Source organism: Motacilla alba, chromosome 2 (assembly GCF_015832195.1).
Source record: "Motacilla alba alba isolate MOTALB_02 chromosome 2, Motacilla_alba_V1.0_pri, whole genome shotgun sequence".
Lineage (NCBI taxonomy): Eukaryota > Metazoa > Chordata > Aves > Passeriformes > Motacillidae > Motacilla > Motacilla alba.
The window spans coordinates 42,798,549-42,820,332 of record NC_052017.1 but is presented as its reverse complement, the minus strand read 5'-3'; the positions used below and the strand labels follow the sequence as shown (position 1 = coordinate 42,820,332).

Sequence of the window (21,784 nt, the reverse complement as noted above, 5' to 3'; positions counted from 1 at the left end):
GTGTGATAGAAGAAATGTTTTTTACCATAAGAATATTGAAGCCACCTTTTTTTTTTTTAAATAAAAGAGGACACACAGGAACAGAATGGTGGTGGATTGCATTGAAATATTTATGAATGTAAGTGAAGATATTAGATCAATATTTTCTGTGTTTGAAGGATGTGACTTGTTAAAAACTAAGGAGAAAATTTGACAAAAAATAATCTCTGTGGGATTGTCCAAAAGGGATAACTTTCGATGAGTTGTACTCCCACTGAATTGAAAGCATTCTTGTTGCTAGTTCCTGAAGAAGCTGTTTGGGGCCAGTGCTGAATATTTTGGAAACCTTCCCCAGTGTGCAAAGGGTTTTGGTTAAGAAATATGTATTGTTAAATGAGTTTGCAGGTAACACAGTAGTTGAGCTCCCTGAATCTCCTTTAGAGGTAACTGATTGATGATTTTGTACTCTTAAATGAAGGCAGTGGGATAGCCAAGATGCATGGGGCTGCCTCCCCAGCACATTCAGTTCTGCCCCATCTCTATCCTGCAGTGCCAGCATTCACACTTGCTTGTGAAGATTTCTGCAGTTGATCAGATACTAAGCAGCAGCCAGTATTACTTGGTCATGGGTATAAATTGTCTGGAGATGTCCAAACTGATAGATCTCAAATCCACATTTCCATGTAATGGCTGACACTTCATTTGAGAGCTTACCTTGTCAGGCTGCACATCTCTCCCTCTGTGGGTGTATTTCATCTGGAAGCTGCTGTGATCTCTCCTTACGTGTCATACACCATTCTGCCAATGACTCTTAATTCTTACATCCAACACCTCTAGTTTCTTATTCCCACTTCCCCCATATTTTCTTTCCTTCCCTATTCTCAGGAGGAGCATTTTCTAGCTGTTAAAGCACAGGACTGAAAAATCAATTACTCTATGTTCTTTCCTTCTTTCCTCCTCCAGTATCTCATTTTGTTTTCTTGCCCAAGATTTTTAAATGTTCTGCACCTCAGATTCCTCCTCTGTAAAATGAAGGTCACTGTCACGTATCATAAATTTCTTGCAATAGTACTGGAGGACCTTAATACTTGAAGAGTGATTTGAGATCCTTCCTCAGAGGCATGATGGTGCTCTCACCAGGTAAAGAGTATTGCATTACCCTGGGACCTGCATTAAGGGATGTCATGTACAGCTGAGGAGAAGTTCAACCTTTTCTTTATAATTTCCCAGACTGAATAAAAGAAAGCTTTCAGCAAGAAAAATTAGGAATCAGATAAATTGTCCTTCTGGTACATGTGATCTTTGACTAAACTAATTTTTGTAGTGTTTATGGTTACACAGAATTGGGCAGTTACAGCTCTTCATTTCCAGAGGTGTTACGAGGTGCTTCTATAATGTGGCATCACGTAAAATGCAGAGATCAACAGGCTATTGTATGCTGAGCTGTATAAACCATCAGTCATTGTCATGTGTCTACATGGTCTATATAAGTGTCTTTAGAACCCCAGCTGCTGCAGATCTTTCTGTTTACTACACACAATCCAGATTAGAAATGCTCTTACTTAAAAACAAATCATTATCAGTGGTTGGTATAGGTCAGCAATTCTGTAGCAGCCCTCAAGTACTTGGAAAGATACCTTCATGGTATTGAAAAATCAATTGGAAATCCCCTTCAGAATGTACAGATCTCAGCATGTAAGACAAACACGTAACAGTGTGCTGAGTTGGTGTAGGATGCACAGAAGACAAAACTGGCCATATGGTAAAAGCTTTCTAATGAGGCTTTGGATGTTATTTTCATTGCTCCAAGCTACTCTCTGCAATAAAATATTGTGGACTTTGTGCAGGGTAACCTCATTAAATATATGAATACATCTCTGAAATGGGATTTTTTTTTTCTCCTGTTTTATCTACTTAGGGTTTTAGCAAGGCCATTCTGCCTTTAGGCTGAACTGCCATCAATTTCTCCTGCAGATTTTTTATGCAAATTTTAACTTCTACTGCCTTTTGATGGAACATTTTAAATTCTGAAAACTGCTTTAAAATAAATTACATCTTGTCCTTCTGAGATAACCAATGATCTAAAGTATATTCTCTGCCAATGACAACCCTGCCTTCCTTTTAATCTCCAATCCAATTGAAAAACAAAAAAAAGTCGCAGAAAACTCCTATTAGCCCAAAATACATTAACATATATAATTCTTGAGCCAGATACTGGGATGAGTTGCATTTTTAGTTGGTAGGGGAAACTAAGTCTGCAAGAGATTTGAGAAAAGCACTAAAACACTGCTAAGCGCTTACTATCCTAAGGTAAAACCTTTTCATATAAAGATTTTACTATGATGAACAATGCAGTGTTCTACTTTTTTTGTTTGTTTTTGGTGGGTTGGGGTTTGTTTTGTTGGGGTTTTTTTTTGTTTGTTTGTTTGCTTGTGGGGTGTTTTTTGGGAAGGATGAGCTGGAAGATTCCTAGGATAAGTTTACACTTCTCACATTATTTTTTTTCTTTTATTCACAGAAAGTGCCATTTTTGTCACACAAAAAATAGTTTATAGTACCACCTGTCCTCCTTCACACGGAGGTCTTTTTGTAAAGGAAGGGTACCCTTCCTTTCCTACAAAAAAAGTGGCAGCCATTTCCACTGCTGTGCTGAAAGCCTTCTACTGCTGTGTTCAGGAGCCACTTGAATTCTTGTCCCACTGATTAGAGCAGGCAATTTGCCATCTGATTGCACTCAGAGCTGCAGCCTCCTTGCTACACCCACTCCCCCTTACACACACAAACCTGACGAGTTCATGCCTCTTTAGCACCATGACAAGCTGCATGCAACTAAAAAAAAAAAAAACCAACACAACAACAACAAGAAGGTTGATTTTGCATCATGATAAAAAGGGGAAAAGTACAGAACTGAAACTTTTCTCTCAGAAATGTGTATCCCCATGTATTACTTCCAAGTAACTGGTGCTTGAAATCCTGTGTCACCTCAGCTGTGCAGGATGCTACATGAGAAAAGCATCATGCTGTAGCAAAAAGGCTCACTAGGATCAAGGTAGCCCCCTTGTCTGGCTGGGAACATCTGCCATGGCTTGACAATGATCTTGCAATGTGCCTTGATTCTAGCTCTCTAAAATGGGGGCAAATAGAATTTTGCTACTTCCTGGGGACTTTTGGCCAGGTTAGCACCACTGTAGGGTTGCCACAGTGCTCAGAAATTGGGACATAACACCTTTATCATTTTTAGACCCTTTACTTCTGCTATCAAGGTCTCTGTCAGAGCAGCAGCATAAGCTACCAATGGACCCCATTAGAAAACACATCTGTATGAAATTTAGCAACATTCCTGATGCTGTCCTTGATGCCAGGGAAAGCACAAAAAGAGGCAGTGATGGCTGTGATAGCAGAGATGACTACCCAGCTTCAGAGAGGGAATGTCAGTAGGACTGTAAACTTGGGAGATGCACTTCTGGACACACTATGTGGCTACTTCTTAAAAGGACAAGAAGTAAATTTGGGACAAGGAATGCATGTGAAAGCTACTGGTAAGTTTCTGGATCACAGTTTTGGGTGTGAACACCAAAATAGTGCAGTTACAAGCCTCAAGTGCCACACCCCCACACACACATACCAAAGTGGGGGAGAAGATGGAGTAGTGGGGTAAAGAGAAACAAGGACAGATTCCAGTTGACCATGCTGACGGCTCATGTATCTTTATAAAAAGGGATTTGTGCTGAAAGCAGAAGGGAATCTTGGGTTCATACCCCTTTACTATCCTAACTAGTGCACTCTTAGCTGTGCTGGGTCCCTGCCCAGAAAAGGAAAAAAAGGGTGAGTTAGTTCTGGATACTGATGAAAGCCAGACCACACCGAAGCCAGAGTGTCACAGGTACCATCCCTGTGTGAAAAACACCAGTCACTTGTTTTTAAAATTTTTGAAGTTTAATAGTAATAAAATGGTTATAAAAATAGCAATATAATTAGAGTAATAAAAATGTGAACAATTGAGATTAGGACAATATGAGACAATAAGAACAGAGAGTTATGGATGGTCCAGATACCTCTTTCTGGGCAAAATAAGCCCGAGAAAGGACACATGTTAACAGAGGATTAACCCTTAAAAACAATAGCCTGCTGCATATTCATACACCTCATACATGATGCACAAATTCCATTCAAACAAAGGATTCTGTCTGGTCAGCATCAACTTCTTCCTCTTAATCCTAACGGCATCTTCAAGACTGAGCAAGGCAGGAAGAAGTTAGTTTCCTCTGATAATGGAGCAATAAATCTTCTTTCTCTGAAAGATTTAGGTGTCCTGTGGCTGCTATCTGGTGTGAGCACCTCATTCCTTTCTTTAAAAAAAATATCCCACGTATATAGTTTCTATTTTAACATTACGTTATAACCTAAAACTATATTTGAGAAAATTAATACAGCATTACTTTCTAACATAACACATAGTCATCCTAATATTTGCAAAAAGCCAATCATAAAATGCATGTTATGTACATTTTAAAATGCATTTTTCACCCCTGTGTCAGGCTGCCCAGAACCCTCTGCCTGACTCACCCATTTTAATTTTACCAGGAACTTTCCCTGGCTGTCCTGTTAAATACGCTTCCCATAAACACTGCTGCTCCTTGGCTGTCACCTGTCCTTAAGTGCCACATCTACATGTTTTTTTGAACAGTCCCAGGGACAGTGATCCCACTTTTCCTGGGCGGCCTGTTCCAATGTTTAACCACCCTTTCCAAGAAGAAATTTTCCCCAATATCCGATCTAAACTGGCTCTGGCACGACTTGGGGCCTTTCCTCTCGCCCTGTCTGTCATTTCCATGGAAGCAAAGCCCTGAAGCGGTTAAGCTCCGCACCCCGAGGAAGTCAGACACAGCAGAGTCGCTTCTACCCAGACACCACCACACCCCCGAGGGCACCTCTTCAACACCTGCAGGAAGGTTTGGAGTCCCTTGTCCCGCAACCCTGTGTGCCTAAGGGATGCTCGCCAGCGCAAAACCCCACCAGCCGCTGCCATTTTCCCGTTTTAGACACGCGTGTGGTGGATTTCACTGCCTCGCGCCTGGAATGCAGGCAGAGGAGCGACGGCAGGGAAGGAAGGGCTGCGGGGGTAAAGGGGCCCGTGGCTATTTCTGCACGTCCTCGCCCTCGGGTGAGGCATTCCCCCCGAGTCAGAGTAGCTGCATCGGCTACGGGTGCTGCAACCCACGCCCACGATTTCGGTGCGATTCGGGAGTTTTTATGTCGCTCTTGAGCTCGCCGCCCGCGGGGCGGAACTCTGTGTCCGGGGCAGCGCGGAAGGTTTCCAGCGGCGGACGCGGCGGGGCCGGAAGGCGGCGGCGGCTCCGCCGGGGTGGCGGCATGGCGGGCTGGGGGCGGCTGGCCCGGCTCGGCGGGCGCCTCTGGGCAGCGGCGGCGCCGGCTCCCGCTCCCGGACACAGGTAGCAGTATGGCTCAGAGGAGAAGGGGCTCCTCCGGGGGGACGGGAGGGGAAGAAGAAGCAGCAGGAACAGCGGGGAGCAGAGCGTGGTTCGGCCCCTGTCGCAGCCCCGAGGTCGTAGAATCGTAGAATGGCCTGGGTTGGAAGGGGACCTTAAAGGTAATCTAGTTGCACCCCCCCCCTGCTGTGGGAAGGGACATCTTCAGCTAGACCAGGTTGCTCAGAGCTGCATCCAACGTGGCCTTGAACGCTGCCAGGGATGGGGCATCCTCTGCTTCTCTGGGCAACCTGTTTCAGTCTCTCACCACCCTCACAGCAAAGAATTTATTCCTAATATCTGATCTAAGCCTACTGCCTTTCAGTTTGAGCCCATTTCCCCTTGTCCTGTCACTACAGGCTCTCGTAAGTAGTTTTGCCTCGTCTTTCCTGTAAGTGCCCTTCGGGTGCTGGAAGGTGAGGGGCACTGAGCGGCCCTTTTCCCTCGGCGGCCTCTCCCCGCCCCTGGGCGCCGTCTCTGGTCGCCGCCCTTTGGAGAGGCCTCAGTGTGCAGCCTGCTGGCAGCGCCTGGAAGCTTTGTTCGTGGTGCCAGGGGTTACTGCTGGGGCATTCCGGCCTTAGAAATAGCCCCAGCCTGCGTGGGAGTTGTGGCAGGACACGCGTGTTCGCGTCCAAAGCATCTTTGCAGCATGGTGAGCGACTTGAGCTGCCGTGGTTTGGGTCACCTTGGCCCGCTGGCCACGTGCATTCCCTGCCTGTACTATTAAATACTCTTTTGTTGACGTTGCAGAGGATTAGAGAGCAATCAAGTCTTTTTTAGCCCTCATAACATTTATGGCAGGACACTGAGGTGTTCTGCAGTGTTTGTAGAATCAGGGAGTTGTTGGGGCTGGTAGGGAGCTGAGGAGCCAAGTTCTAAACTGAGATCCAAGTTCTTTCTCGCAGTGTGACCAGCCCTGAGGTCCGACCAGGTTGCTCAGGGCTTTGTGGTTTTGGGTCTTGAAAGCCTCTAAGGACTGAATCTGCACAGTCCCTCTAGACCCCAGTGCTGGCGTTTGATTATCTTCAGGCTGAACATTTTTTTCCTTGGGGCAAATCCAAATCCCCCTTTTCAGTTTATGGCACTTCTCTCACTCTCCTGGTGTGCACCTCATTGACATGGCCTGCCTCAGTCTTGTCAGTAGCTTTCTCACAATTTATTCCATGCCACTTGTGGATGGGACTGTGCATTTCTCCTTTATGAATTTCACTGACTTCCTTGTTGGCTTGTCCCTCTGGCTGGCAGAGGGACACCCTTGGGCATCATCCACTGCTCCCTTCAAACTTAAAAACAGTGCACTCATCCCCTCTCAGAGGCCACTGAAAAAGATATTGAACAGGACAAGTTCCTGAGTAGACTCTTGAGCAACTCTGCTTGTAACTCGCCTTCTAGTAGAGTCCAAACCATTAGCTGTGACTCCTTCAGCTCATGATCCAGCCAGGTTTTTGCTCAGCTGATGGCCCAGCCATCCATGCCATAACATCCCATCTTGGATAGAAGGATGCCACAAGAGATTGTTTTTAAAAGTCTTGCTAAAGTTAAGGTAAACAGTACCTACTGTAATCTCTTTGTTCATGGATCTAGCTGGGGTTTTTATCTTAAAAGGAGTGTTTGGTTGGTTTGTTGTTGCTTGCTCCCCTTTGGTATAATTCAGAATACTTAGTCAAATGACAGGTAATTAGGTGTTTTATAAATCAGGTGTAACATACATGTTATGAGACACTTTTTGTACTGATGAGACACTCAAAACCTTTTCCCACCTCTGGAAAGGGGTCAGCTGGGCTTTGTAGTCAGACACATCAACAGTTCAACATGGTGGCACGAGCATCTTTCTGAAGAGAATGTGGAGTTCCTCAAGAAGATAACTGCAGAGGAGTACAAAGCTCAGACAGCCAGCAAGCTGTGCCCTCTGAAGGATGAGCCATGGCCACTGAATAAGTGGACACCAGGTGAGAAAGTATCTCTTCTGAAATACCTGTTCATGCTGAAATTAATACTGTTGTTGTGTTGTTGCATTCAGTACCATCAGGATTGTGTCTTGTGAGGTATTCTCCTTTCGGCTTTCACATCAATCACTCAATAAATCTCTTGGTAGATAAGTAAATGTAATACATCAGTTCTCTTAAAAGCATTTCAAATATTACAAGATGTTAAGAACCTTTTAAGAACTTTTAGTTCTTAAGGATAGTTTTTGTTCCAGCTTTTGGCCCATCCCACTGCTTTACAACAAGATAATAAATTAAGGATTTGTCCGAAAAGTCTCCTTAGAATATAAAGTGTATGAACTTGAAAATGTTTTTGTTAATATTGCTGGACTCTGAAGAAAAAGTGTAGTATATAATACATCCCACTTTCTGGTCTGTGATTTCAGTTTCTTATGGACTAGAACACAGAATTAAGATTTTCAGCTTTCAGAAGGGTCACATCATTTGTGTGGGATACTTGACAGGTTGCCATTGCAGAGATTGGGGTGGGAACAACCTCCTACAGCAGACTTTTCAATAGCTAGTTTGGCTCTAATACATGGGCATTGTATTTTGGAAAAGAAAAAAGAACCAGAAGTAGTTGCATTTTCTATCAAACACAACTGAAACAGGTAGAACTTTACTGATGGTGGGGTTCAAAACCTCCAGGCTACCTGGAAGGATTTAGTGGTGTTTTCTCTCCTTCACCTCCTTAGGAAAGATAAGAATTAATGGGACTTAGCAGATAATTAGATCAACTCTTTCAATTATTAAGTGTGAAGGTGCATCCATGTTCTGTTTTGATCTGCAGATTCCATCAGAGTTGGTGTTGTTGCAGTAAAACTGGGAATGATGCCAATATGGACCAAATCAGGAGAAAAACGTGCTGTCACACTACTTAAGGTGAAATAAACCAGAATGAATTTAATCTCCTATACTGTATTCAGATTGTAACCAGCTCTTTGAAGGAAAAGTGCAACTTACTACTTGTACAGAGTAGGAAATCCTGAAAGAAAGTGAAGATTTCTTTCACTCCTATATAGTACACCACACCCATTCTGTTTATATCCATACTTTCTAGGAGTGCTCTGCCCTGCTGCCTCAGCTATTCAAATGCTGCAGAGCTGTGAGTGGTGTTACCTAGGTGATGCAACAAAGCTGGGGTTAACTATCCCACTTCACTTCTTTTATTTTTCCACCTGCAGGCATGTTGGGATTAGTTTCACCTTGGTTTCTGAGCCTTTGTAGCTCCTGAAGCTGCTTCTTCATATTGTCTGGCAGCTGCTCTTGTGATGAAGCCTTTTGCTGACTGGCTGCTGCCACAGGAGGAGCCACTCCTGTGGAGGCCATGAGGTTTACAGGGCAAAGGAGCAGGAGTCTAAAATGGGGGCTCTTGTTGTGTGCTTTGCATGCTTACAATAGGGGTTTTGCAGATTGTGTGTGAAAAAGGTGAATATAATTTCTAGAGCATTTATGAAATTAGTTTATATTCTACTAATTTTTTTTTTTTTGCTGAAACAAGTCTTCAGTTCATTGGAAAAGCAATGTCAGTGGTAAAAACACAACATGCTGTCTTACTTGTAGACTGTATCTTCAGTGATAAAAACAGAGCCTGACTTTGGTGTTATGTTGTCTTAATGTATACACATCTGCTCATGCTCAGACAAGCACTTTTTCTTTTCTTTAGGTTCAAGATTGCCATGTTTTAAGATATGTTTCAAAAGAAGAGTCAGGTGGAAAAACAGCTAAGCTGCTTGTTGGAGGCAAAAATGTATCTCCTTTTTCTGTAAGTGAAGCACTTTGGGTGTTATTGTTGGAATAGTTGTTTCTGTTGTGATTACAATACAAAAGTAGCATAAGTAGACTTCTCTGAAAGATTTATTTGCAGACGAGTGTGCTTTGTAATTGATCTTTTGTCACATTCACCTTTGCTGTTTCCTATAGCGAGTGTGAATTCTTGGTTTAGAGAATAGCAAGAACTTTTTGAAAGTTTTACCTCTTAATTTTCTAGAAAAGCTGTGGTTTTAGGAATTTGCTTTGATGTGCAGTGTCCCGTGCTGGTGAAAGCATTTGAAGGACCACTAGCAGTGGAGAAATGTGTGTTCTTTGTGTCTGTGGAGATGCAGTTGAGATGAGGACTGCAAGATACTTCACTTGTATGCTAATACTAATACACTTCAGGAGCCTGTTGTAAACTTACTCAGCTCCATCAGTTGTTTACAACTCAGTGCTCTAGCTTACTCTTCTGTACTGTCTTTTTAGCTATAGTTCTAATTTTTCCCCAGGTATTATGTTGACATTGTTTCATTTGTCTATAGTTCTGCTGGTAAGTAACTTTAAGACTTAAATTTTCAAGAAGATAGCTTCATGATTGTAACTCATCAACAGCCATATCAAAGCCACTTACTTGTTCAGACATCCCAGTTGCTTGATGTGGAATTCCCAGCTATCTCTAGTGGCTGAGGTTGTCTGGCAGAGCTGTCATTCCCCAGGATGAGTTATAGATCAAGCAGGAACAAAGCATTCCCTCAAAGGATGTTTCTGTGATGAATTATTTCTGTAAAATATAATTTTTCAATTCTTGCAATATTCTGACACTCATTTGTCTGGTTTGGGCAAGTAGAAAAATCCCAGGACTCGTGACTACTGAGCAGATTATCTCAGTTCATGATCATGGCTTTTTGAGGGCACAGATTTCCATTTTTCAAACAGATGGTTATCCCAGGACCTCAGTATTATTCTGTGTACTTGTTTCTGCTTTAGTGGAAGTAAGAGAAGAAGGACCTTTTTTCATTTGATAGATCTGTTGGCTTTTTTAGTATATTCTGCTGATTTTGAACAGGCTTATACTTCAAGGTACCATTCATTTATTCAGTTGATGTATGCCATGTTTGACTAGCACACCTTCCACTCTTCAGGTGTCTATTGTGTCACTTCAGTCCATTTCTACCTTCCAGGTATGACATTTTCCTGGAAAAATGACAGCTGTGTTTTTTTCTTTCCTGTTACTTTGGTCTAAGACATGCAAGAGTCATGGGAATAATGTTTTCAAGTTGTATTTTGCCCGTTAGACTCCTTAGAGTTGATCTTTTCATTAAGATGATGGTAGCAGTAAATCCAGTATGTTGTCAGAGTAAAAGCATGCCAGAAGTAAGGAGGTAAGAAGAAAACTTCTTTTTAAACAGCTCCTACGAAAATTGTGTAAAAGCAGAACTATGTAAAAAGTCAGCTCAAGGACTTTTAGTAATGTGAGCTGTGTTCAAGACTTTCTTTGGGCATAACTTTTCCCAAGTCAGCATCTGTTAAGTTGGTTGAACTTAGACTCATTTTAATAAAGAAATTAATTAAATATTCTTTGAGCAGTCTTTGGTGAGGTCCTCACCTGAGACTGAACTATGTATTATTATTATTATTATTATTATTATTATTATTATTATTATTATTATACTGAGCTCTGTATTATTATTTTTGACATCATCATTGTATAAACTAGATGATTCCTGAGGAAGAATTTGGCATGCTAATTCTGGGCAGATTTACTTGTTAAGGTACTAAGAAGTGATGTATTTCTGTGGTTTAGCTGCAAGTTTAGATCATTGTTTTCCTATGTTTATCAGCCTTTTTATGTGTTTCTTTTCTCTCAGAAGTGTCAGAAGTGAGATATAAAAGAAAGCTGAATGATACTGTCTTGTATTAGCATAAGCAATTTCTCTTTTGTTAATTCCTCATAGGAGCATCTGTCTTTCTCAGATTCCTCACATCTACTGGTTTTTAAAGAGTTCAATCAAAAGATTCCTTCTGTAATTTTTCTAACAAAGAATTTCCTGTATTTCTTTGGAGTGTCAAATTGCTTTAAAACTGATAAGGGGTATTGCATTTTTAGCAAAATTAATTTTTACTTTTTGGCTTGATGTATGTCACTCTGTTATAGGTGAACAGATTTCTCATCATTTTTTAATGCAAAGTTATGCTCAAAAGTAAGTTCTGGCAATGCTCAGACTTTTTTTTGGTCAAAAATATTTTATATTCTTCATATAAGTGAGGGCATATCGATCATTTTCCTATAATACTAGAAGGTATTGTTGGTGTTTTTAAAAATAAGGAACATCTGAGAATTCACAGTGTTCCCCTCTTCAATATTGCTTTTTAGGAAGGGTTTGTAAAGACTGAAGTGTTTTGTTTGTAAAAATACATCTCTGACTTGCCTGTTTGAAGAGGAGGGGCTGTTACAGTACAACAGTGCAAGGCTACAGCCTAGAGTAGGACTCTTGAGATACAAGTGAATTTTTCCCTTTGACTTCACCATGCTCTTTCCAGCCTCCCATGCTGAGCACAGGGCTCCCCTTGCTATAGCTTAAGGCAGCAGTTTTACGTAGCTGGAAATAAAAGAGTGATATACAGGCACTTAGTAGGAAGTCCGTATCTTTATTCTTCATTCTCACATATAGTTCTGCAGATTAATACAGGTGCTTCACTGATCCCTCAAATATTTGTAGTCTTAGGAGAGATTTTCTATGTAGTTGATTCTGATTTTTTAAAGGAATTTCAAGTATTTTGTACTGTGACCTCAAGTTAACAAATCTTTTGGGAAACATTTTTCACTCTCAAAGACAGATTCATAAACTTAAAATTTCTGGGTTTTTTTTCTAAATCTGAGATCCTCATCATCTTGCTTCCTCATTCTTCATGAAACTTCCTCTGTTCTAACACTTTTCAATAAATTTTCGAAAACAAAAGAAAAGGCAACATGCAGATTTTCAAAACTGTTTTCAAATACACTAAGTAACATTTCTAAAGTTTTCCACATTACTTGCTCGTAAAATACACAAAATAATTTTTGAGAGAGAGGGAACCGCACAGGAGTTTTGAGAAGCAGACCTCAGAGATGAGATGGATTATCCAAGTGTGACAGTATTGTTAGATGCTTAAATTGCTTTCTACCAGAAATCATTTGAAGGAAAATCAGCTGCATCTCTTTTTTTTTTTTTTTTCCTGTAGCCGCAATTTTCCTGCATCACTGTTTCTGTTGCTTGGTTTTGTCTCAGTTGTCTGCTGTTCTGTGAGATGTCTTGCTTAAAACAACTGAGAATAATTTAAAATACTTTAAAATGTCTCAGACTCATCTGTTTAGTAAGTCAGCAGTGGTTTGACTCTGAGTGTACTTGCTGTATCTTAAAAATATGTGGATCATAAACTTGTTGTTATTAATTTTTCTTTTTTTGCTCAGAGACTCAAAATTTTCTGCTGTGGAAATTTAAGCATTTCTAGAAGTTTTTGCAAGACAGTAATTTGTTTCTATGGTTTTTTAGTTAAATAAATTACATTTATCATTTGGTGTGGAACTAAGTCATCAGAAGCTTTGAAAAAGAGAACCTACTTCTAAATTACTACAAAACTCCTTGTAAGCCATGAAAAAAAAAAGTAGCATCTGTCATCTACATTCTAAATGATTCGTTTCCCTCTTCTGATTTTTGATATCCTCATATATCTCCCGTTTATATTAGGTAGCTGTAGGTAACTACTTGACAGAAAATAAAAGGCAGACATTTATTTATTTTTAAATAAACTTCATGTAGAGATAAAATGCAAGCCTGAAGATGAAATTTTAGTATGATGTATCTGTTTCTCCGAGTGATGTTGACAGCCTGTAATAGTTTTCTGTGCCAGGTTGATTCTTGGGTATTTCAAGATGGCTTCTTTTTTATGGCTGCTTTTTGTTACAGAAACCAGAGTCTGCACATGAAATTTTTAGAGAAGCTGGAGTGCCACGGAAGCAGAAAGTTACAACATTTAATGTAACAGATGATGCCATAATTAAGCCAGGTAATTTTTTTGAGCTACTGAGTATTATGTGCATAGTCATTTAGCGTCTGCCACTTGTCTCTAAATGATGATGTGTATTTCAGTGTTGTTTTTTATAGAAAGTGCTGAATTCTTTGTCATTAAGCACAAGCAAACTTTTTGCATTGGGAAAATCAGAAGATGGATTTTACTTTTTGGTTGATGAGTTGTAGGATTTTTGCGTTTTCCAGGATACTATGTTTCCACCTATGAGAAAATAAATCCACTCCAAATTTACTCTGAACATTGAGTTAAGAAGTAACTGTCTGTAACCTTGACTCACTTATTGGGCATGAATATGGATACAGTTACAGAAAGTTCTGTGTTTATCCTTATGAGAGGGACGCAGTTTTGTGGTAATGTTTCTCAGGACCCTGAAATAGCAGTTTAAGTTTTGTTTCTTCTTGCTGCATTCAAAAGTAGGACAAAGGTTGCTTTTTCTGTTTTACAGCCTGCGAAGTAAATCACACTAAATCATGTTTATAACAAACATTCTCACTAAAAATCAGTATTGGAAGTTTGGTGATCAAACGAAAAGTTTAACATTTCTGAGGTTTTATTAGGTAGTGTATTTAGGTTGCATTTGTTTTGTGGTTTTTGGCAGTTAGAGGTATTTTCTGAAGAGTTATATAGGGTAGGAAATTCTAATGTATTGGATCTTCAGTGCCATTAGTGGAGCTTTTTGCAAGACCTATTTAAGACAGTGCAGTAACTGATAAAAATCAAATCTGACATGAAGAGGAAGTCTGGACTTATAAATGGAAGCAATAGCTTGAGATAAAGCAGAATTGCAAGTTTTTGATAAACTGGTTTTGCAGTATGTGTATTTTGTACATAATATCTTTCATGTGCGTGGTTTTGCGTCAGTTGGCAGTTATCCAAATGTGTGGATTATGTAAATATAACATGAAATAATATAAAAGTTTTTATGCTTGACAATTATGAGAGGTTTACATAAATTCAGTTTGCATTCATACAGATTTGAGAAAGCATGGAAGCAATTGAAAAGACCTAAAACAATTAACATTTCATTTTTTTAATGGATGTGTAACAGACTGCAGACTGAAATATGCAGCCACATGGATCTTCAGATTAAAGTTCATTTAGAATTAACTAAGTTATCACTTTTGCTTTGTTGGGGTTTTTTAAGCTGCTAATGAAAGAATATTTGCATTTGGACGAAAAAAAATCACTGGAGACAAAACAAATCAGAAATTAATATTTTGATACTGCAAGTACTTAAGGAATTAGTGTAATTGCAGTGAGGTGAGTGATGTCGCTGACCTACAGTAGCACTGTTTCTGCTAAAGGTTAGCATGTAGACAATTCCCCAGTGGAGGAAGCTGTACTTTTGCCACAGACTTTAATTTGGAAACGCTGTGTCTTAATAGAGAAAGTGTTGCAAAAATTTTTCTTTTTTAACCCATTTTTTTTCTAGTAAATGCAGTGGTTTGTGGTTTGTTTGGTTTTTTGGTTTGATTTTTTTTTTTTTTTTAACTCTACATCTTGTGAAGTGCTAGTAGTTCTAAGTGCAGCATATTCTGTTTTCTTGCTAAGCATATGTATTCTGAGCCTTAACTAATTAGGCACTTTGGGCTTTGGCAGTGTATGAAGGGCAATGTATCTGAGTAAAGCCTTGACCCTTCCTGCTAATCTGAAATTGGGTAATATCCTAAGAAGTGTGCTTAAATAGTAAACACAAAACATCGATTTCAGTCAGCGAGGTTTATAAAGAAAAACAAATAAGATGTAAATAACAAGTTCTGTTTCCTTTCCTGTGACTGTAACCTACCCTGGAGGATAATGACTGGGTAGTGGTTTGAGGATTTCAGCACTAAGTTGAACATGATCTCTCCTCTTCCTCTGCAGGTACTCCTTTGTATGCTGCTCACTTCCGCCCTGGGCAGTTTGTGGATGTTACTGCAAAAACGTAGGTGCCTGAGGATTTATTGTGTCTTAAATCTCTTTTAAAAACACTGGCTATTTTTTTCCCCTCTAATTTGGCTTGAACCCATGGCTCACAAAAGCTGAAATACAATTACAACGGTAGTGACTGGAGATTGACATCCATTCACTCATTGGGCCAAAATATATCAAGTTATGTTTCTTGATGAGGCTTCCTGTTGCTTTTGAACAAGGCAGGTAGACTGTTAATAGTATTAAGGCTGAGGTCTGCCTGTGTTGTCTGTCACATGCCCTTGATTAGCATGGGCAAAGGGATACTTTAATGCAGTATCTCTAGTATGTAAAAATAGAGAATAAATGCTAAAAGGCATCAATTCCCAAAAAGACAGCTTAATTTTAATTTGGTGAAGAGATGGAAAGAGATAAGTGGACTGAAAGGATAGCAAAAAGATAGTGACTACATACAGCGGTACAACAGAGCTGTCAAATTCTTTTTTTGTTTGTTTTCTCTCACATTCTAGCTCGTGTCCTTGCCAGCAGTGGCTAAAGATCTTTAATGTGGGAGGAATAATTTCCTCTCAGACCACTGTGAATGCCAAATGAGAGCTCAAGTAATAGCGGGTGTTTAAAAGAAAAACTGGCATCCTGTGGCACAGACTGGTCCTGGCTCTTGTCGTACATCTGTGATTTCCCTGACCAAGAGAACTCCTGTCTGCATATTTCAGTGTCGTGATACAAAGATAATATTTGCTGCCATTACATGTTTTATTTTCTCTGCAATGGAGATAATACCCAGCCGCAATTGTCTCACATGTAGGGTCTAATACCTATAAATGTCCAGTGCTGTTAACAGGATTTTGTATATATGGAGAAACCAGCCACATCAACAGAGCTGGGTATGCAACTCTAATAGAACTACACCTCACTACATTTGTGAGTACTCTACTGAGAAAAACAGTTTAAGGAATTACCTGGAATTAGTATTTTTTCCATGTCAGACTTCCTTACACACTTAGATCTGGCATATTATTCATTCTGCTTGTAAATTGCATTCAGTGAGCATCCTGTAAGAGACCATAGCTTGTTTGCAAAACAAAGCACCATGATCATTAGGAATATAGTCATTTAATGGAGATAAAGTGTCATTCTTTGTTAATGCAGAAAAGCTTTGCTTTTCCAGGAGCTCTTCCAAGAACTAGGAAAGGGATTTTTTAGCAGTGTAGAAGATATTGGTAAACAGCCACAGGTTATTGATTTCTATCTTGCTTTTAGTATTTGAAAATACTAGCAAGTGAAAAATGGACTGGGTTCTTGGTCCTGTTCAGTGAATTCATCCTAGATTGCAATGCAGTATTTCTGATATTTTTTGTCTAGATATTTGTATGATCCCATTTCAGAAATTAGGTGTGCGTTTGTACTGCTGATTTGGTAGCATATTTCTTGTAATCCCTCTATAAAGGTGAAGGAAATGTTCTTTAACTGAAGAGAAGGGTGAAATGGGTTTTCTGTCAGTGTGATTCTCTAATCATTCCAGTCTTTCTGTATCAAGAATTTTTAACCTTTTCCTGTAGTTCTCTCACATTCTGATTTCTACTTCTTTGGAATGCTTCATTTATCATGTTCCCTTAGCTCCTGGGCAAGAATTAAGTTATAGTACTACATTTCAGTTTTTCATCTGTTCTTTTACTTTTTTCTATGCAACTTCATCCAGCAAAGTCCCATCCAGTCTGGGGAAGGACTTGGAGGGAGGACATGGGTCTTTCTGTTTCAAACCATTATGACTTGAAAAACAGTAATTCCTAAAAAGGTGCTGTCAAGTGAAATTTTTAGAAATATGTTTACATGAACATGTACTTTGCATTTTTGAGTTTGACAGTAATTTTGCTTTAATTGGAGGAAACACCAGAGTGTACAATGTTAGAAATCATGTGGATGAAAATAGAAGTGCTGTTGATAATAGCATGATTAATTGTAATAAGTCCTTTAAAAAGGAAAGAAAGAGAACAAGAGAACAAATGTCACCTCAATGAGGAGATAATAGAGTGGAATATAAAGGATATTTTAATATTTTACCAACTATTAATTGTTCAGCTGAGCAAGATACCCTTTTGTATACTTCCTTCTGCCAAAATGTAAATAAAAATATGCTCCTTGTAAATAAGCAAACTTCAGATTTCTTTTCAGAAATCTTGGGTTAGCCTCTTCATTTGGTTACCAAAATGTAGGGGGTTTTTATGACTGTCTTCTTTTAATCTTCCCTGCAAATGTTTTTGTCAAAGTATTTTGAAATGTTTTGATTCACTTATACCTCTGTAAAGAAAAACACTTTTACAGGAATGAGAGTTCCGTTAAAAATTTATGCTTGCACTTTGTTTTTATTTCAGATCTCATAATTGTTCAGCATGGTATGAGTGGCTTTTAGGGCACTGAGACTAGGCAGTGTGTCTGCATGCTGTTAATCTTCTATAGTGCTGAAATTTTCCTTAGTACTTATTTCCAATAATTTAAAAGATCAATCCTTAAGTTTAGCCCTGCTAAGCTGGGAGCTAAAATGCACAACACCATCCAGAAACACCTCTCTCACAGGCTGCAGCTCTGTGACCCCACCTTGAGTACTGAATCCAGCTCTGTGGTCCTCTCTGGGGATGGAGCACCTCCCCTATGAGGAAAGGCTAAGGGAATTGGGATTGTTCAGTCTGGAGAAGATAAGGCTTCAGGCTGACCTAATTGCAGCCAGTATCTGAAGGTAAAGATGTAAGAAAGATGGAGAAAGACTATTCATAGAAGCATGTGGTGACAGGACAAATGGCTTCAAACTGAGCATAGGTTTGGATTAGATATTAGGAAGAAATTCTTTACTGTGAGGGTGATGAGGATCATCAGAAATGTTGTCAGTCCCAAGAAAAAGCCAACAGTAGTTTTGTTGGAAATGGGCTAGAATTAAGTGGGGAGTCTGGAGTGTTTATGGTTTATTTAAGTTTGGCTCGATTAACAGTGTAATATGAGCCTGAATCAGAACTCTCCAATTGCCCAAAGTTATCTGAGTAAGTAGTTGGAATACTTTTCCCCTGCAGCATCGAAATAATGTTCTTTTAAATTAACTACATTTGAAGAGTTACTAGCTAAGTAAATTGTTGCTTAATTAGAGTGCTTTATTCCAGTAGCTTTCTAAATGAAAGTTCTCTCATTAGATACTGGCATTTTACTTGTATCAAATCTGGAAAATGAGGGTTTGTACAAAATTAGGTGGTTGACCTCAACACCTGCTTTCCTGCAGGTGAGACCAGAACAACTGTAATTAAACTCTATTTTTAACTCTGCAGAAAGATTTTTTTTTCTTTTAACTCTTGCATGTCCTAGTTTTTCATATCATCATTGCTCCCTGTGATTACTTTCTGGGAATCAGGTAATGTTTCACTCAGTGAAACCAAGTAAACGAAATCACTATATTGCATCTGTTGAGGAACAGGAGCATTTTGCATTTCCAATCTAGTTTTATAAGGCTCATGCATGTGGGGTTTTGTGTCCAGATATGGTGTCTAATGTTACTGTTACAACATTAAAGATGTATAGCCCTTGATTCAAACCAAGACAACAGGTAGAAGATGCCTTAGCATGATATCACAACAGGGTAAGTAGGATGTCAAACATTCTACTTCAGTGTAGGTTCTTGGTTATCATATTTCAGATAGTGTAGCAAAATTAATTCTTTCTGAGTGGATTCTAGTAATTTATTCTGTCAAGTTAATATATAGTACTGGCAGACCTTAATGTTTTTTAAAAATCTCAGCTGGCTTAGGTTAAGTTTGAATAATTACTTTTCTTTTATCGGTAATACTCGCTGAATGTATTCACATGTAGTAATTTTTAAGGAGGGCAAAGAGGGCAGTTAAACAATTTGAAATTAAATCAGTGATATTAATAGTTGACACCTGATGTCAATTTCTGAACAGACAAGACTATAATCTTGCATAATATTCATTATTTTTGTCAGAATAAAAAGTTTAAGAAGACTGTACAATACACTGTATAAACTCTTCTCTGATTTTCCATAATATGTCTTGAACAGCATGCATCTTAAGTTCTCTTCCTTGTTTATATAAGATAAATATTTGTTTCAAAAGCACATTGCATTTCATACAGTTGGAAGAATTTAAAATCTTTGCATTAGAAATACAGATAAGTTGTAGGTCATGAAAAATGTACTCATCTTTTTTCCTTTTTTTTTGCATATTGTGGAGAAATCCACCACTTGTCTGAAAACAGATCTTATTCACATCAACTTAGGCTGGAAAAACACTGTTCTTTAGAATGCTTGTGGTGTATTGCCTGAGCTACTAACTGCCTAGTTTACCAGTTCTAAATTTTATTATAAACCATATGTTAGTAGGTCCTTACTTTATTTTAAATTTTGCATTCTGTCTAGATAATGTTATTCTGTTCTTATTCTGGTTCCAGCTTTATTTCAGATAGAGCATGAGTCAAATAAGAAATATACACAGTGTAATTTTTTGTCTTCTTGACATGTGTGACAAAAAACATTACACATTGTTTATTCTTTTTTAAAGTAAAAAACTCAAAAATGAAAAAACCTATAGCTGCTTCTTATTTAATTATTTCAGTCATGATGGCTGTGTCATATTGAATAGGAAATTAATGTTAGAAAGTCATAAGGTAAAGTGTCCTGTAGGTAATTCAGTGATTTTTGCAAATAAAAAATGAAATTAATCTGAAACATTATTGAACTAATATGATGAAAAAGCCTTGATAGATAGTAAAGCGTCGTACCTTATAAAATACTCTTAATTTCAGCATTGCGATATCTTTCCTTGACTTTAGGCAGACTATTTCAGAGGCTGAAGATTTGTTTTCATATTCCAGATCAATAGATGCAAGAGAACTTTCAGGTTTACTAGAGTGCTCTTTTTTCAGTTCGACCACACTTTCTATGAATTTCCCAAGGCTTTGGTGCTCTAAAATCTGAGTCTTTGTTCACAGAAAATACGTATGTAACTGGAAGGATCAAAAAGCGACCAATCATTCTCTATTGCATGAACTATTTGACACTAGCAACTCTATCTTGTGATATAATCACTTTTTTTGAAGATATCTTAAAATAGTTGATATACTAAACTCTATTTAAAAAATACATCTCTTGCATGTATGAAGTATTTATGTTGTAAAATTTTTAAAGCACAACTGACAGTATTCTAAATTGTTCATGTTAAAAAGTAAGTAAGTTGAATGAAATGTTGAAGTGGTTTCATGACATCAGAGATTTGTTCTTCTTAGCAAAGTTCGACAGTAGTGTTTACTTTTTACTTTCTATGGTTGTGTGGTTTTCCCTGAATTGCAAGGGCATTTCTGCAGCTAAAGAATTTTTCATGCCCCATCATTTAAAGAGAGAATTTATCTGCTCGCTCTGTTGACTGCACACCTGCAACCCACTTGCAGTTGGTTTTGGAGACTTTGCTAAGTCTATCTTCCAGCTAGAGATGCCAGAAGTAATCTGCTTGGAAAACATGGCCAGTAATAGGTAGTTTAAAAGAAAAAAAATAGCATTTTGGCAGAACAGATATGAGTTTTCCTATAGCTTAGTTTCTGCGTGTATTTCATAGTTACTGCTCCCTAGCAATATGAGAACAGAAAAACACAAGTTTTGAGCCTCTCTTAAAGTGTATATTTCAAGCTGTTTTTACTACCATTGCTGTTTACTACTGCAAGCTTTTAAAATAAGCTGGTTCTATCAGAAAGTGGTGTTACAAAGCCTTGCATCCTTTGGATTCCTGTCTTGTGTTCCTGATCCCAGATAACCCAGGTCCTCCCTCCCACAGGTGCCTTCATTCAGCTTCCTCTCATGGCCCCAACCCTCTTCATATCTTCATGTGCCACCACTGTCTGCTGGCCTGGAAGGACTTGTCTTGCTGGTGACAACCACTTGCATGACCAGCCAGCTGGCAGATCAATGGAAGATATCACTGCTTTAATTAAGTTTTAGCTTTTCCTTAGCTGTAGATAAGGAGCAAAAAATAGTCAGGAGCTTCTAACCAGTAACCTTTATAATCAAACAATTACACGTGTTTCTTTGCCAGATTTAACTGGGATTGTCCCATAGGTTCTGAGCAGGGAAGGGGAAGACCGGGAGACCGACACCATAGTTGTACAGGTCATGTTCCCTTACAATTCTGTAGCTTTAGAGAGTCTTTATGGCTATTTTTGACTGTGGTTTGATGTGTTCAAGGTAACCAGGACAGCAGTTAGAGGAGAGTTGAATCAAGTGAGAAGAGGAAAGAATCTGCTTTTCATTAATGTTGGTGTGTGTTTGTGTGTTTACTAGTTTTTCATGGCAGTGCTGAGCAGGGAGTCAGCCAAGTGCAGTTCCTGCATAGAGTGTGCTCTTTGCATGCTCATACCCAGTTTTATTTTAAATGCAAAGTGCATATATATTTTTATTTTTAATGTGAAGTGCATTAGCAGAGAAAGGAATTCTGTAAATCAGAGGAAAAGGATTCTCTTGCAAAATCATAGAATCACAGGATATTCAAAGTTGGAAGGGACCCACAAGGATCACAGGGTCCAACTCTTTAAGGGAAAGGCCCTTACAGG

At 38.9% G+C, this 21,784-nt stretch overlaps 1 protein-coding gene across 1 annotated transcript in view; it reads left to right on the top strand.

Moving 5' to 3' along the window:
• Positions 1–5,043: 5,043 nt before the first annotated feature.
• Positions 5,044–21,784, top strand: part of MRPL3 (mitochondrial ribosomal protein L3) — a 30,828-nt gene continuing 14,087 nt past the window's right edge. Inside the window, exons 1-6 of the mRNA XM_038128484.1 lie at positions 5,044–5,432; positions 7,239–7,417; positions 8,244–8,335; positions 9,120–9,218; positions 13,156–13,255; positions 15,143–15,203. Of these exons, the coding sequence (XP_037984412.1) occupies positions 5,059–5,432; positions 7,239–7,417; positions 8,244–8,335; positions 9,120–9,218; positions 13,156–13,255; positions 15,143–15,203 (905 nt within the window). The 5' untranslated portion in view covers positions 5,044–5,058. The remainder of the gene's footprint in view (positions 5,433–7,238; positions 7,418–8,243; positions 8,336–9,119; positions 9,219–13,155; positions 13,256–15,142; positions 15,204–21,784) is intronic.